General features: G+C 36.4%; 1 protein-coding gene and 1 pseudogene across 1 annotated transcript; both read right to left on the minus strand.

Annotated features, from left to right (window-relative positions):
- Positions 1-442: 442 nt before the first annotated feature.
- Positions 443-1,756, minus strand: LOC132305544 (uncharacterized). The gene has a single exon (XM_059803174.1). It carries the CDS (start codon positions 1,740-1,742, stop codon positions 555-557), a length of 1,188 nt encoding a protein of 395 aa, XP_059659157.1. The 5' UTR covers positions 1,743-1,756; the 3' UTR covers positions 443-554.
- A 1,135-nt stretch (positions 1,757-2,891) lies between these two features.
- LOC132304597 (loganic acid O-methyltransferase-like) lies at positions 2,892-6,450 on the minus strand (annotated as a pseudogene).
- Positions 6,451-15,145: the final 8,695 nt, after the last annotated feature.

The following is a 15,145-nucleotide window of genomic DNA, read 5'->3' on the forward strand; positions in this document are numbered from 1 at the left end:
ACATCATTCAACACCTCACAAACTTCACTGAATCAAAAAAAACTGTAATTTAAAATAATATTTACTCATTGTTGGTGAGTTAGTTCCCTTATGCATAAAGGCAAGGACGGTATAATATTAACACACATTTCACATTTGTTTGTGCACCTGATTTAGGGGAAGTTTCCTGGAAGGCTTACTCAGTTTTCGACTAGTTTCGAGGATAGTGCCAAACAGCACCTCATTTTCAGTTGAACTTGATGCTTACTGTGTCAAACTGTTTTTTACCATTGGTGTTAGTTAATTAAGTCTATATTTTTCCAATCATATTTTGCTTGGCATTATCTGAACATAGATGGCTTCTTTCACATTTTATGTAATGTTATAATATAGAATTCAACATCCTGAAATCATTTTTGGTTTGCTTAAATATAACTGAAGATCAATAGAGACAAAAAAAAGAGAACCAAAACTAAACGAGCTCACTGTCATTTTATTACAAAGACATTGATTCAGAAGATGCTCACTGTCATGCTATTACAATTTCCAACAGAGAATTTAAGCCTAAAACAAACCTAAAACAGGCATAGATGTGGATTGGAATCCATATACTCGCACGTGGAATCCATGCGCATGAGTTCTTCGATGGTCAGGCCTTCAGTCAAACGGGAAAAATACCACCCTCCGGGGATCTGACCCACAGCCGGATGATGATAAAGGTGAGGTAGGGGCATCGATAGCCCGTGAACCACAATTCTCTTATTATACGCCAGATTGGGAGTTTGAATTCCGACGTGATTAATAAGCACACGACCTGTTGGACCTCCCCTGTTCGGACCTCCCCTGCTCACAACCAGAAATTGGTTGAGTTGCAGGGTAGGTAGACTGGTCAGCGGCCGAAGCCTTATTAAATCATAATGGGTGAGCATAAGGTTCGGCACTACGTAATAGTTGAAGTCCCTAAGGTATACCTCCTCCACCGAGGAGAGCTTCGTGTCGTCTAAGACGAAAATGGTCATATTGCTCAACTGTGCAAGCTCATCCAATCGAACGAGCATAGCCCTAGCGAACAAACTGTAACCCATGCTATGTAGGCGGTTGGTAGTCTCCTCAATCATCATGGTAGACATAAACCGCATCGGCTCCAATGGCGCCATTTTAGCAGATGCCCGATCCAAGGGATTACAAGGTGAGAGCGAGACGGTCTTCCCAAGGGCGTGAACTACCACGGAACCGTCGTTCGACAGATCCGGATTCGTGAGGTGTGCGCGGCCGACGAACGTAACAAGGTCTTTGACCTTGTACGTGTCAACGGTGACACATTGGCCCGGTGCTAGCGTTTCGAGCTTTGTACCGGGCTCAAGGTTGCGAAGGTCCTGCAGTAGATAGCTGCCGTGGACGGTGTGCTCGCGCACAAAGAGAAGGGAGGAACTGTTGACGATGGAATCATCGGGCGGAGCAAATATGGTTATCGGTAAGGTCACCGTTTCCATTAAAGACTGGACGGAAGCAGCAAATTTGAGGAACCTCAGGGTAACGAAGAGCAGCCGCAGATTGTGCCTGTACTCGACTGAATGAGATGCTGGACAAGTTGAGGACGGCGAAGGCGGCGAAGGCGGCGAAGGCGGCGAAGGCCTTGAAGAAGCGTCCTTTGGATAAGAGAACTCGGAGGAGGCGATTCCGATTCGTAAAGCCACGGTTGAGTTTGAATTCCCCCCCCATGCGACGGCCGTGAGAAGCAAGACGAGAAGAATGGGCACCATTCTCGAGGCTAGAGAGTATGTAGGAGCAGTGGTGTGAATTTAATGCGCTAGTGTGCACTTTATATAATGCGCTCCTCAAGTGTGCTCTAGAGGAGGAAATAAGATCGCGACTCGCTTTAATGGATCGCGAGTAGAAAGAGAAAGTATACGTGCGAGGGTGTGACGCGAGTGTCTGACTTGTAGTTGGTCAATGGCTAATGCGAATAAGGTCTTCTAGTTGGTCAATGGTTACACTTTTCTTTTTATTTATTTTTTTTGTCCGCGTGGTTAACGGAAACCCTAGATGAAAATTGCCTGGAATAGAGAGATGGAGCTCCCATAGATGTATCCGCGCTCCTCTTCCGCGGAAATTCGCACCCGTCTTCCGCGAATCAAATCGACAAAACGGACGCGGAGCAAAAATTCGCACCCCTCTTCCGCGAATCAAATCGACAAAACGCGCGGAGCAAAAATTAGCACCCCTCTTCCGCGCTCAAATCGACAAAACGCGGGCGGAGCGAATCGCACCCCTCTTCCGCGAATCGAAATCATGTAGTGTGGGGAGTTCGATATCACTCAACCAATTGCAACTGGCTCCAAGCTAGGCTTGGGAAACGAAATTCTGTACACCATATATCATGTATTATCTTATCATCCATGGCTTTATTTTACCATTTCTGCTTTCTGAATTTTGGAAATTTTTATAAAATGTTAATTTTCAAGTTTCATTTTACAACGGACTAGAAGTATATTGCAAAACTTGGGGAAAAGCTCCCCGAAGTCGGGCAGTTTTCAGGAACTGTTTCAAACTGTTCGTGAAAATGCCCCACCTAGCAAATTCTCTTATTCGTTTTAATTTTCCTGTCAATTTTTATGAATTACATACGAAACTGTCCCCTGCATAATATAGAACCATAACATGCAGCAGGACTAGGGTTTATTCCAATAAGCATTCAATTCAAAAACTATCACACTTTCATTATACATATTTAAACATATCATTTAGAAGACATCCTATTGATTGACTGTCAATGAGGACTTACAATACAATAGAAGTTAAGTTCTCACCATAGTTGAAGCCATAATTCAGTTTCTTGCTGTTCATAGTTAAGTATGCATTAGCTGCAGTATGAAACTTGACCAGTTCATTTTCAATACTCCGAAGTTGCATCATTTGCGCTTCAGGGCAAGAAGTGGCAGGATTCCTTTCTTACGACTTGAGTCCATTAGATTAAAACCAGCAACTTCCTTATGAAATCGGTCGAACATTTCGTCGATCATCTCACTACCAAAGTGTTCTGTTATGAGTCCCTCCAAGGCAGCCCTCATGCTCATACTACATATTTGCGCATCCAGGGTGTCATCATTCCTCGATTGTGGATGTGTTGTCATCATTCTCTCAATGCCAAAACACCCATTTCTTTCTACCAGGCATATCACCTCCTCGGGAGAGGCAGTGTACACAGGCAAGTTGAAGGAGTCCACTTGAGCTTCACTTGTCAAACCCTGTCACAAAGACCAACCATAAGTGTCCATATGTAACAAACTAGCTCTATACTACGACGTTTTACGGCCTAGTTGCTTCAATTTTATGGAAATAGTTTTCTGTTATCCGAGGGCAGATCTAATCATATGTTGATATGTTTCAAACTCACCTCCTTTGGCCATATCCACGAGGGAAGATCCCACTTTATCATACATCACACCGCATCCCATCCCAGTTTGCCATATCATGAATGCCATCTGGGTTACATATCATGATAAGCAGCAACATCCCTCCAGCCACAATTTTTTAGCCCTGTTGTTCAAGAAGTTGTCCATGTCCTTGGCAAATTGAACTGCAAAAGCATTTGCTACCCTACCTCATCTGCTGCACTCGAGTAATAGATCCTGCCCCTGTTCCATGCTGCAGAATCCTTGTCTGCTACCTCCTCTGGCACCTTGGAAAGCCACTGGAGCGCATACGAGGCATGCATAATGTGGATGCAGGACTCGGGGAATAAGCAGCCGTAGAAAGAACCTGGCACACCTGTGGCAAAGTATCTTCTCTCAGGAGGGAGGAAGGTGAAGAGGGTATTGAAATCACTTGTGACATGATCGTTGAAGAACACTTGGAATTCGAGTAATTGAGACTCAAGGCCTTTGGATCTGTACTTTTCTTCCACGGCTTCTATTATATTTTGCATGGCAATGTAGGTATTTGGTCCGACCGAGCATCCCAAATCTGCAATCCGAAATGTGTTTGAAGTGGGAAAGAATTTTTCAATGTCAAGCTTCTCGGCAATTGACTCATGAATCATCGCCTTAGCGATTATTGAAGCTTCTCTCTGCAGAACAGTTCGCCCGTTCACAATACTTCAACCCAAGTTGGAAGTATTCTTGCATTCCGTCCCATGTGAAACAACGTATAGACTTTTCTGCTATGTTTCTGGGTTTTTTTTTTTTCTTGTTTTTCATATACGTTTGTGTGTGTGTATATATATATATATATATTTGTTGGCATATATATAACTGCAATACAAATACTCCTGTGAGTGTGTATGTACATTTATATTGAGGAACGAAGGGAAGTGTGTAAATTGAGGATGTGCTGACCATGCAAATTGAAGTTCAGCCTCAAGTGCTCTTGGCATGCATATGGGAGCATGAGAAGATAGGAGCATCCGAGCATGCTCCCTGGCTAGTATACAAAAGTTATTAACACATATATATATGTATGTTCATTATATATGCATATGTAGAGAGAGAGAGAGAGACGTTGAGTTTTTCATGTAGCTGTGTACGCCATCTCCGCCGTTCATGGGACATGATTTTGGCTCTGAGACTGTGTTGCTGCCTATCTCTCTCTACAAGTTTTGGTGTCCAGTGAGAGCTCTCTCTTGCTTTATATAGCTGAAAAATGCCATATATATATATATATATGACTAGGTTCTGATGGACCTAGCTACAAATGGAGTAGTTGATTCGTAAACAAACTAAAATTGTATTCTCCCAAAACTTATAAAAAAATCCAATTTGAACTTGTTTAACCTTACTTTTAAAGTTCAAATATTGTGAAACAATAGTTATAACAAATTAGTACTCTTTAATTCTGCGAGCCATAGAGGTTTTGTCAGCCGCTTGTAAATTTCTCTCTCTCAAGCAAGTCTTCCCAAGATTTGCAATTTTTTTTTTGGGGGGGAAGTTAAGGTGTAATATTGATGTAAATATAACTGCACATAGGCCAAAGCCCAAAAGGGCAAAAAAAAAAAAAACATAGGGGCAATACAGCCCAGCGTAAGCAAGGCCCAACCCATCTCAGTTGAAAGAAGACCATTTTCTCAATGATAGAATCAGTGTGTGCGCGTGTGGCTGGAATCTCTTATGCAACAATGCCACAATGGCATTCAAAATGGGACACCAATCAGCAGCCGTTCATTGTTTGGGATCCGGAGGGCTAGCCGTCCAAGAAAAAAGAATAAATAAATGGTATTAATTCATGGATATAGACCGGGTGGACAAATAATCCGCAAATCCAATCTGATTCAGTCCGATTTGTGGGGATCATATTGGATTGCTACACCCATGAATCAAATCACGGATTGGGTTTTTAAAAATTTGATCCGTGAATCCGACCCGATTCGCAAAAAAAAAAAAAAAAAATATATATATATATATATATTCAAATAATATATTAGTTAATGACAATTTAATTATTCTAAGGATTTATTAGTTAATAATTATATAAATTTATGAATTAAAATAAATAAATTAAAATTTTATCTATTGGGTTATGGTTAAAAAACAAATGAATAATAAATAATGTTAATTACAAAAATATTAATAATAATGAATAATTTAGATAAAATTCAATCCGCGGATTCAATTCGATCTGATCCGTTATTACACGGATCCGATCCGTGGGATAACGGATCGGTGGCGGATTAAGTTTTGTCTATTCCGTTGCGAGTGGATCATATTAAGATTAATGTCTAATCCAATCCGTGGCTACACCTAAAATTTTTTATTGAATTAAAATTTGTATCATTTAATAATATTTTTAATAATTACAAAATATATTTAAAAGTAATTTTTTTAAATAAAAGTGCTTAGTATATAAATTTAACATGGAACGAGATGATCCATATCTTCCTCGATAAAAGCTAAATTGAAGTCTTTGTTCACCAGTTAACGTTGTAGACTTGAGTGTATATATAGCTAAAATAAATACATTGTCATTTTTATAGTGGTAAATGTTGACCGATCTGTGTGACACGGTAGTCTCCAAGGCAAGTGGAAGTTCTCTAATTCGAGTAGTTGATTCACTTTCAATTAGGGTATTTTTCTTAATAGTATAGTGTTACCAACCAAAGAGGAATATGCTAGGTGCAACCGTGATTGTGGAAGGATCGTTTTTCGGTTTTTTGATCGCAGGAGTCTTATGATCTATAATCATAACACTAGCACCTCTGACGAATTCTCTGTTATATACTCCCTTCATCAAAAAAATAAATAAATAATTTTGAATCTAACTTTTTAAGAAGACAATTTTTATTATAGGTAGCAATCCCACTTTTGGACTTACGACCTATAATTGATTGACTCGAGAAAGTGAATTTTATCCCCTTACTATAAAGCAAGTGCAACAAGGGTTAAATAAAAAATCACTCTTGGTATACAAAGACTCTATTGTAGTTGAATTTTGTACAGTTCACTACAACTCAAAACACTTGCCACCTCATACCTGCATGATTGATAAAGAAATACTAATATGTTGGGAAACTAAAAATTAAAAAAGAATTCTGCATAAAATATAAGTATGAAAATTTTATGGGTTCAACATGGAATCACCTTTCACATTTATAAAGTGAAATGTGGCTTTCTAGAAAGGTTGTGTGTGTGTGTGTGTTTTTTCAATTAAAAAACTATGTATGTAATTATTTTGAAAAATTATGTCTTTTCATTAAAGACACTATATATATATTTTTTTATCGAAAAGTGATGCCTTTTCATATAAGACATCATTTTTTAATTTAAACACTAATGTATAATAAAGTATTTCATAAATAAATTTGAAAATATATTTCATATATTTCCAACATTCCTCCTCTATTTTATAATTAATTTAAAAAATGTGTTCTAAAATAGTTTTATTCAAAGAAAGTACACTAAACATGGTATTCTCCTGAAACCGTGCATAAATGAAATTTACTTTCGGGTTTGACCCTTTGTAAATAAAACAAAACTTTGTCAAAATACAATGGTGAATTTGTGTCTTGAACCATTAAACTCTTAAAGACAACCGACTTATCACACACTATTTTCTTAATAAAACACAAGTATTCCATAAACCGCACGTTAATGATCACATGCAGTATCTCAATTTCATTAGTGTCACCGTACCATAACAATTGACACACAAATTTGTTAATATCCAATAAAGAGTCTGACTCTCACACTCATGTAGGCAAAGTCATCGGTGATCCTACAGTCTATCACCGTACCATAACAATTAACAAACAGATTTGTTTGTAGGGATGACAAATTCTCTATTCTCGTTCGTTGGGTTCCCGCCCTGTCTCATCTTGTTTCGTTTATAATGGGGATGGGAATCTTTTTATGTAAACGGAAATGAGAATAAGAGTAAGTTTTGAAAACCCGCCGGGAGCAGGGGCGGGGATGTGGTAAACCCACCCCATTCCGCCTCGCCCCTGATTAAGGGTTAAATTACTAATATACTCTTATGTTTAATAATTTATTACTAAATTAGATTTAGTATATATATGAAAATAAAAATAAAAATAATTATGTTTTTTTTTAAAAATAATATATGTTAATCGGGACCATGGCCGAGGATGGGGCGGGGACGGGGATAAGGGCTCGGGGGAGGGGGCGGGTATGGGGGTGGTGGTGGTGGTGAAGAAATTTTAAGCGAGAATGAAAGCGGGGATAGAGATTGAAAAATTCAGCAAGAATGAAAATGGGGAATGAGATTCTTACCCGACCCCGTTTCGCCCCACTGTTATCCCTATTTGTTAAGAGTGTTATACTCATCATCTTTTATATTGTAGGAAACGAACACTAGAAAATAGAATTGGGACCACTTATAATAATAATAATAATAATAACCACTTCTTTGACTTGTTCGTACCACATTGAACCTCGCCTATATTTTCAAGACTTATGTTGGGTTGTTGTCGAAAGGTAATTGAATTATCTTAAACCATAGTGCCATTCCTTTTGAAGTCTTAATAACCATGTCTCGACTCTCAGTTAACGGATTCACAAAATTATTCTATGAATGCTTTACATAATCATTTTTTTCTTTTCTTTTTTTTACCTAAACCTTGCAAACAACAAATACCGTGGCACCTAACAATGCAAACTGTCTTTGGCAGCCAAATCGAGAATATCCCTAGAAATATGAACAAGCGCAAGATCCTCATGAATATGACATCGGGAAAGCTTTGCAATAGCTAGCGTGAGCGACTTCATTACTATTTCTATAGACATAGCTAATGCGAGAAAAGTTAAATCTCCGAAGCACCACTTGAACATTGTAGATGTTGAATATATCTAACTTCACATGACCCATATTTCTTGGTCAAACGGTTAATGGACTATGCCATGGCATCAACAATGACCCACAAATCTTAGTCAAATGGTTAACAAGCAACACTAATAGTTATCCATTTCGAAAACTTGACTCACAACCACATTTTATTCTTGAATCATTTGATTTCCTTTTTAATCATATTTCTTTTATATACTAATATACTACTTATATCCCATATTAGAGGTCTATTTATGTAACTTTGACTCACAAAAATTGTGAGTCAAAATTTTTACAGTAGATAACTAATATGGGGCGAAAGGAGTACATATACTTCATTGTTGCAATTGGCATCAATAAACAACATATAAATAATACATATATTTCATTGAGAATAAGTGCAACAAATTTAACAAAATATAGATTCACATGTATATGTGATTGGAAAGAAGTAGTTGAAAGAATGGTAGAGCTTTGTAGCTAGAGAATTTGAACTTCACTTCAAAACCCCACATCCCCTATCTAACGACAGCTAATGTACGTTATTAATAAATAAAAACAAAAAACAAAAAACAAAGGAATGTAAAATTAAAGAATTATTTTATAATTAACTGCTATATTTTTATTCACACCTAGCTACTTTATTTTGTTCACCTTTATCTTAACAATTGCCTTTTGAGTTAGCCCGGCCACCCCCATCATCCATTGCCCTCCCTTTCACTAATCCACCATGTTCTGTCCCTCGCGATTTCTAATATACAAACACATTGAACACACTATTTATTCGTACCAGTGTTAATAAAATAATAATTAAGATTGTATCATAAATAATAATAATAATATCCGAAACTATGAAATACTTATATATTTGGATCGCACTTTTATTATTGTACCGTACCCTATCAGAGTTCTTTATATAATTAATTTCATTATTATGAATTAAGAAAAACCACCTACATCTAGCTAGTTTCTCTTAATGATGATTTTTTCTCATTCATCCACACTATAGTTTTGTCCACTAACTTTGGATGAAAACATAATTATCTAATTTAACTATTAAAATCTCATGTGGGACCCAAAATTGGATGTGGGGATCTCCAAGCTTGGTGCAACATATTGTCCATTTGCATATAATGGCGTTAACACACACGCCCATTAAGCTGATAGGCCAATTCCATTGAATGGTGGTGTGTGGGTCGCACATGTTGAATTATTGTACCCCCTTAAAGCTTATTCTATAAGAAGGACTTCACACACCCACTGTAAATTAATTACATCCGTTAGTTTCTCTCTCGATCTGTACCCCCACTCTCTCTCATCAACACGTTTCTCTCTCTTGAACTCATCACTGCTACTCTCCTCTGCTTGGCTCTCGCCGTATCAGCTGAGCTTCAGCTCTTCCAACACCCGCCAAAACCCGATGGATCGCTCAGCGTTATAGTCGTCGGAGACTGGGGAAGAAAAGGAACTCACAACCAGTCAGAAGTTGTTCTTCAGGTCTATCCTTTTTTTATTTATTTTTATTTTTATTTTTAATCACACACTTTCCATTTCTAAATATGCATTTCGCATATATATGTTCACATAATTTTCTTCTTTTTAATCACATACAGTTTATCTCAAAAAGTTAGTCTCCATCATTCTGATGATCGGGACGACTATATATATATATATATATATATATATTGTGGCTTCAAGCGATGGATAAGTTTAATCTAGTGGAGTTACGTAACCTTGTTACCAATTAATGAGTGTATGTGGTATGGTTTTATTGGTTGTATTATTGTTGTTACTTTTTTTTCAATGTTATAATATGCGGTATAATTCCTAGTAGATTCCATATGCTCTTTCTGTGTGTGTGTGTCACAAGGACGAGTTTGCCTCCGTCCTGCTGTCGCCCTCCGCTGAGGCCGCCGGATTAAGCTCTAAGCCTAGGGCTTGTTGGTTGCCGTTACTAGGAGGGGTGGAGCCAGAATTGCAAAGTTGGAAGGGCTAAAAATAATTAAACCCATAATTATTTAATGTGTCATCCATGTTCTAAATACATAATTATCATGCATCAATTATTCAATTAAACTCAATAATTTATAACCTTCTAACACATTTACACTTCTAAACTCTAACGTATTTTCGCATTCAAAAATTCATTGAAGATTGTTTCGTATGAGTATTAAAATAAATAACTATAAGAATGCAAAATATATATGTTCCTTATCAATAAATTCACAGTAGCAAGTAAGACATATGTGTTCCGCCCCTGACTAGTTATTAATCCATTATATAGTAAATTATCCAGTTTAATAAGAAATTATCAAGTCATTAACAAAGCTTTCTTTATTTTTTTCTTTATTTTTTTTTTTATAAAAATAAAATTCAATATTTCACTGGATTAACAATAATAATTCATAGTATCTATCCACCTATGCTTTAGTGCCTTATACATGAAGAGTTTAAATTTTTTTTCATAGACTAAAAATATGTTTGATTTACTAGGCTAGGCCCTATTATATTTTATTATAATTTATTTTGTGATTGGGTATATCTGTGGTTCGTGGACTTGCTCATATTTAAGGTTCGATTTTTGTAGATTTTATAATTCTTTTTTTTTTTTTTTAATAGTAATACTATGAATTGGGCTAAGCTGATAGAAAGAGGAAGAGTAGAATGGCTTATAGGAATAATAATACTAATTTTTTTTTTTTTAATTGGACTTGGGTTATAGTCCAAATTAACCCATTACTAGTTCTTCCCTTGGTTACTGGCTACGCTGCCGGATTGTTTGCAGAATTGACTGTTATTAGCTACGGTACGGATGGTTTGCAGAATTTGGTACGTTATTGTCTTTTTTGTTGAATTATGGTTTGGGCATGGGCCTTGGAATTTTGTTTGGATTGGGATTGGCTATTGTTTGCCTTGCTGGGTAGTTATTTTGCCTTGTTTTCTTATTTGTGGGCTGGGTTTGGCCTAAGGCTTTTTTTTATGTTTGTACAGATCTTTTATTTTATAATATAGCTTAACCTTTCGGGAAAAAAAAAAAAAAGGGACGAGTTTACGTGGTCTATTGCAATTTGTGGGCCATATGGAACGTAGAACCATTCCCCCAGTTAACCACTTTTTCTCATTACATCCCAAAGTGGTTGGTTAGTTTAAAAATAAATTAATTAATTAAAATATGTCTAAATTAAACCAATTTTATATACATATATGTCCACCTTATACTAGTAATATTTTTATTCCCTTTGCTTATCTCATTCAATTTAATTTCTTTAATTGCCTATAATTATCATGCCACGTCATCCATGATTCCAAACACATGGAAAAAGAAAAAGGCGAATCATGCACTCTTATTTTTTACTTAACTTTATATTATTGATTAGTGTCTCTTTTGTCTTGATTTCTTAACTCTTACCAAACTTATCTCGATCATATATATAATTTAAGTGATGGAATATCTGAGTTAAGTTTCAACTCTTAATGGGTGTGAGGTTTAACTGGGAAGGTTTATATATATATAGAAATATTTTATATTCATGCTTCGATTGTTTTATTATTGATTAGGGACAATTTATTTGATAGATGCCAAATAATTTTTATGAATTTGAAAAGCTTATTAATTAACCTTTGTTTATTTCAACATTTATTATTTAATTTGCAGATGGGGATAACCGGAGAGAAATTAGAAACAGATTTCATAATTTCCAGGGGTGATAATTTTTACAACGATGGATGAATTGGGATAGATGATATTCAATTCGACGAGTCATTTATCAATATATATACAGCCCCTAGCTTACAGAAGCAATGGTACACTGGTAATAATCTAATCTGTAAAATCAACATTAAGTAGATCCTATTTGACATACGTTCTGTTTCTATTTTGACAACAAAAATAAATTTGGTGCTTAATTATTCAATGGTTTATAAATATTCTGGTTTTTCAGTTTTGGGCAACCATGACTACAGAGGTGATGTGTTGGCACAATTGAATCCCGTCCTTAACAAAAGGGATAGCAGATGGGTATGCCACAGATCTTTTATTGTGGATGCAGGTTAATACTATCTAAATTAATTTCCATTAATTGATGAGTGTTTTTAAATTTATTTTCCTTCTTTTTGTTCAACCAAACATATACTTCGTCCCACAACTTCTTTCCTTTCTAGTTTTTATCACTCATATAGTCATATAACTGTACCAAGTTCTGAAATATATATTTATTTTAATAGAAAAAAATAGAATTAAATTTTTGTCATTTGTTATAAAGTTGGAGGTCCCAATTTTTTATTTTTTACTCTATTTTACTGAAATTATATTCTTAATTGCTAATAGTAAACTATAAATCTGATTAATTTAAAGATGTAGGCGTAACGAAAATCATCGATAACTGTCATCAATTTACTTTACACCCAGAGGAAAGAGAAGTTCCTAATTTATTTTCCTCGGCTTGTCTCCTGTGCTGGAAGGCTACAACTCATCAAGGCTACTCTAAGTTCCTGCCATCAATAAGCACACGTGGCTACGGGCGGTTTAGACATGTCAACATCATACGCGGCAGACCCACGTGATATTACTAAGCTGCGAGAACTAGTTTTAAATCAAGAAGGGGTCACTTCCCTTCCTCGTTCCCTCTTTCATTAGTCACGTGGGTGCCCCGCTCTAGTTGGACGGGTCCTCCTATGCACCTAGGATCGAGCCTTCCTCCTTATGGATAACCACGGCTAAATCACATTTGTTGTAACTAACGCATCCTTGAGCCATTTCTTGAAAGGAGATAGCTCGACGACTGCGGAAGAGGGGAAGCTCAGGACTAGGGAAGGCAAATAAATCCTAAGCAATTCCCTTTGCTCCTTTCTGGATTACGGGAATCTGAGGAACAATGGAAGGGAGGCTAAGATCCGAGGAGTCATCTCATCGTGCATGACGAGGCTCATTCCCAACGGAAAGTCAAGGGACTACCTCGCCACGCGATTTATACTGAGGGGGAAAGGAATGCTTAGTACCCGAGGTCAAGTTCCATCCATAGAAGGGTTAGATGGTACATTAGCTGCACCAACTCGTTGACAAGACCCGCATTAAATGCACACTACCACATCACCAACTCCTGCAAAGGTCCGAGGTTTTTCTTGGGCCACCTGCTAATGTCCCATTCACTTGGAGTGGTCATCGAAGGAACCCGCAGGGTCTTTACCCAATCCAATGGATAGTCTAAATAGGAGCAATAATTGACCATTAAGAAGACGGACAACTCACAAGAGCTCGAGCTAGCTACCCAAGTACTTAAAAACTGCCTTCCCTCTCTTAATCTCCCTCTCCAGGGAGAATCCCTCGTGTAGCTCGAATCTCTATTCAAACACTGATCTCAACTTTCTTGACATACGTGCAACGATCTCCTCACTTTTCCAAGAACCACACATTAACAAACTATTATCCTTGTAATAATTTTTTAAATATTTTATCACCAGAGCAAGGTTAAATAATAGTCACGTGGGATTATTACCACTATACATGTATATACATAAACACATAACAAGAGTGCAATACACAAAGGTAATCTCTCATCCTCAAAGAAGAATTTGACAGTTCCAGTTCGGTAAAGGATTCGATGTTAGTTGTGGGTATGGGTGTTTTTGTTTTTGTCAGCCATGTATAGAGATAAAAGGTAACCGCCACCACTGAGTTTTGTGAGTTACACATGTGATGTAGTTGGGGGAAGAGCTCTAAGAGGTTGTTGTCTTCTTTCTTGTCTTTGATTAATTCAGTGTGCGTATATATATCATCCATGCCATGTGGGTGTCTGAACTCTGAACCACCCAACTAAAACTAATATAACTGCAGAAACCAGGCTTGTCTGGTCCCATCACTTATATACCTGCCTCCACCACCACTTGCCACACCTTTGCCGTTGGCATCAATAAACAACATATAAATAATACATGTATTTCTTTGAGAATAAATGCAACAAATTTAACAAAATATAGATTCATATATATATATACATATATATGTATATCCATATGTATGAAATATGTGATTGGAAAGAAGTAGTTGAAAGAATGGCAGAGCTTTGTAGCTAGAGAATTTGAACTGAACTTGAAAGCCCCATATCCCCTGTCTAACAGCAAATGTGCGTTATCAAAAAAAGGAAAAAACAAAAAGAGAGGGACGTAAAATTAAAGAATTATTTTATAATTAACAATTTTAACAAAATATAGATTCACACACACACACACATATATATATGTATGTATATCCATATGCATGAAAATATGTGATTGGAAAGAAGTAGTAGTTGAAAGAATGGTAGAGCTTTGTAGCTAGAGAATTTGAGCTTCACTTGAAAACCCCACATCCCCTATCTAACAACTAATGTACGTTATCAAAAAAAAAAAGAAAAAAAGAAAAAAGGAAGGAATGTAAAATTAAAGAATTATTTTATAATTAACCTAGCTATTATTTTTTTTTGTTTTATTTTTTCACACCTAACTACTTTCTTTTCCTCACCTTTATATCTTTAAAACCAAACAATTGCCTTTTGAGTCAGCCTGGCGACCCCCACCACCTTTATATATATATATATCACTTTATATCTTTAGAGCCAAATAATAAAATTCAAGATTATTGTATCATAAATAATAATAATATCCGAAGTGACTTACGTGGTTTATATATTTGGACCGCACTTTTATTATTGTACAGTACCCTATGAGAGTTCTTTATATAATTAATTTCATTATTATGAATCTACATCTAGCTACTTTCTCTTAATGATGATTTTTCCTCATTCATGCACTTTATAGTTTTGTCCAGTAAGTAACTTTGGATGAAAACATAATTCTCTAATTTAACTATTAAAATCTCATGTGGGACCCGAAATTGGATGTGGGGGATCTCCAA

This window comes from Cornus florida, unplaced genomic scaffold, assembly GCF_030987335.1.
Source record: "Cornus florida cultivar Cherokee Brave unplaced genomic scaffold, ASM3098733v1 CherokeeBrave_3.0.0_Hap2_Chr04, whole genome shotgun sequence".
In the NCBI taxonomy this organism is placed as follows: Eukaryota; Viridiplantae; Streptophyta; class Magnoliopsida; order Cornales; family Cornaceae; genus Cornus; species Cornus florida.

Bases quoted from the DNA above. Each gene is read 5' to 3' on its own strand.
- LOC132305544 (XM_059803174.1), bottom strand. From the start codon at position 1,742: ATGGTGCCCATTCTTCTCGTCTTGCTTCTCACGGCCGTCGCATGGGGG.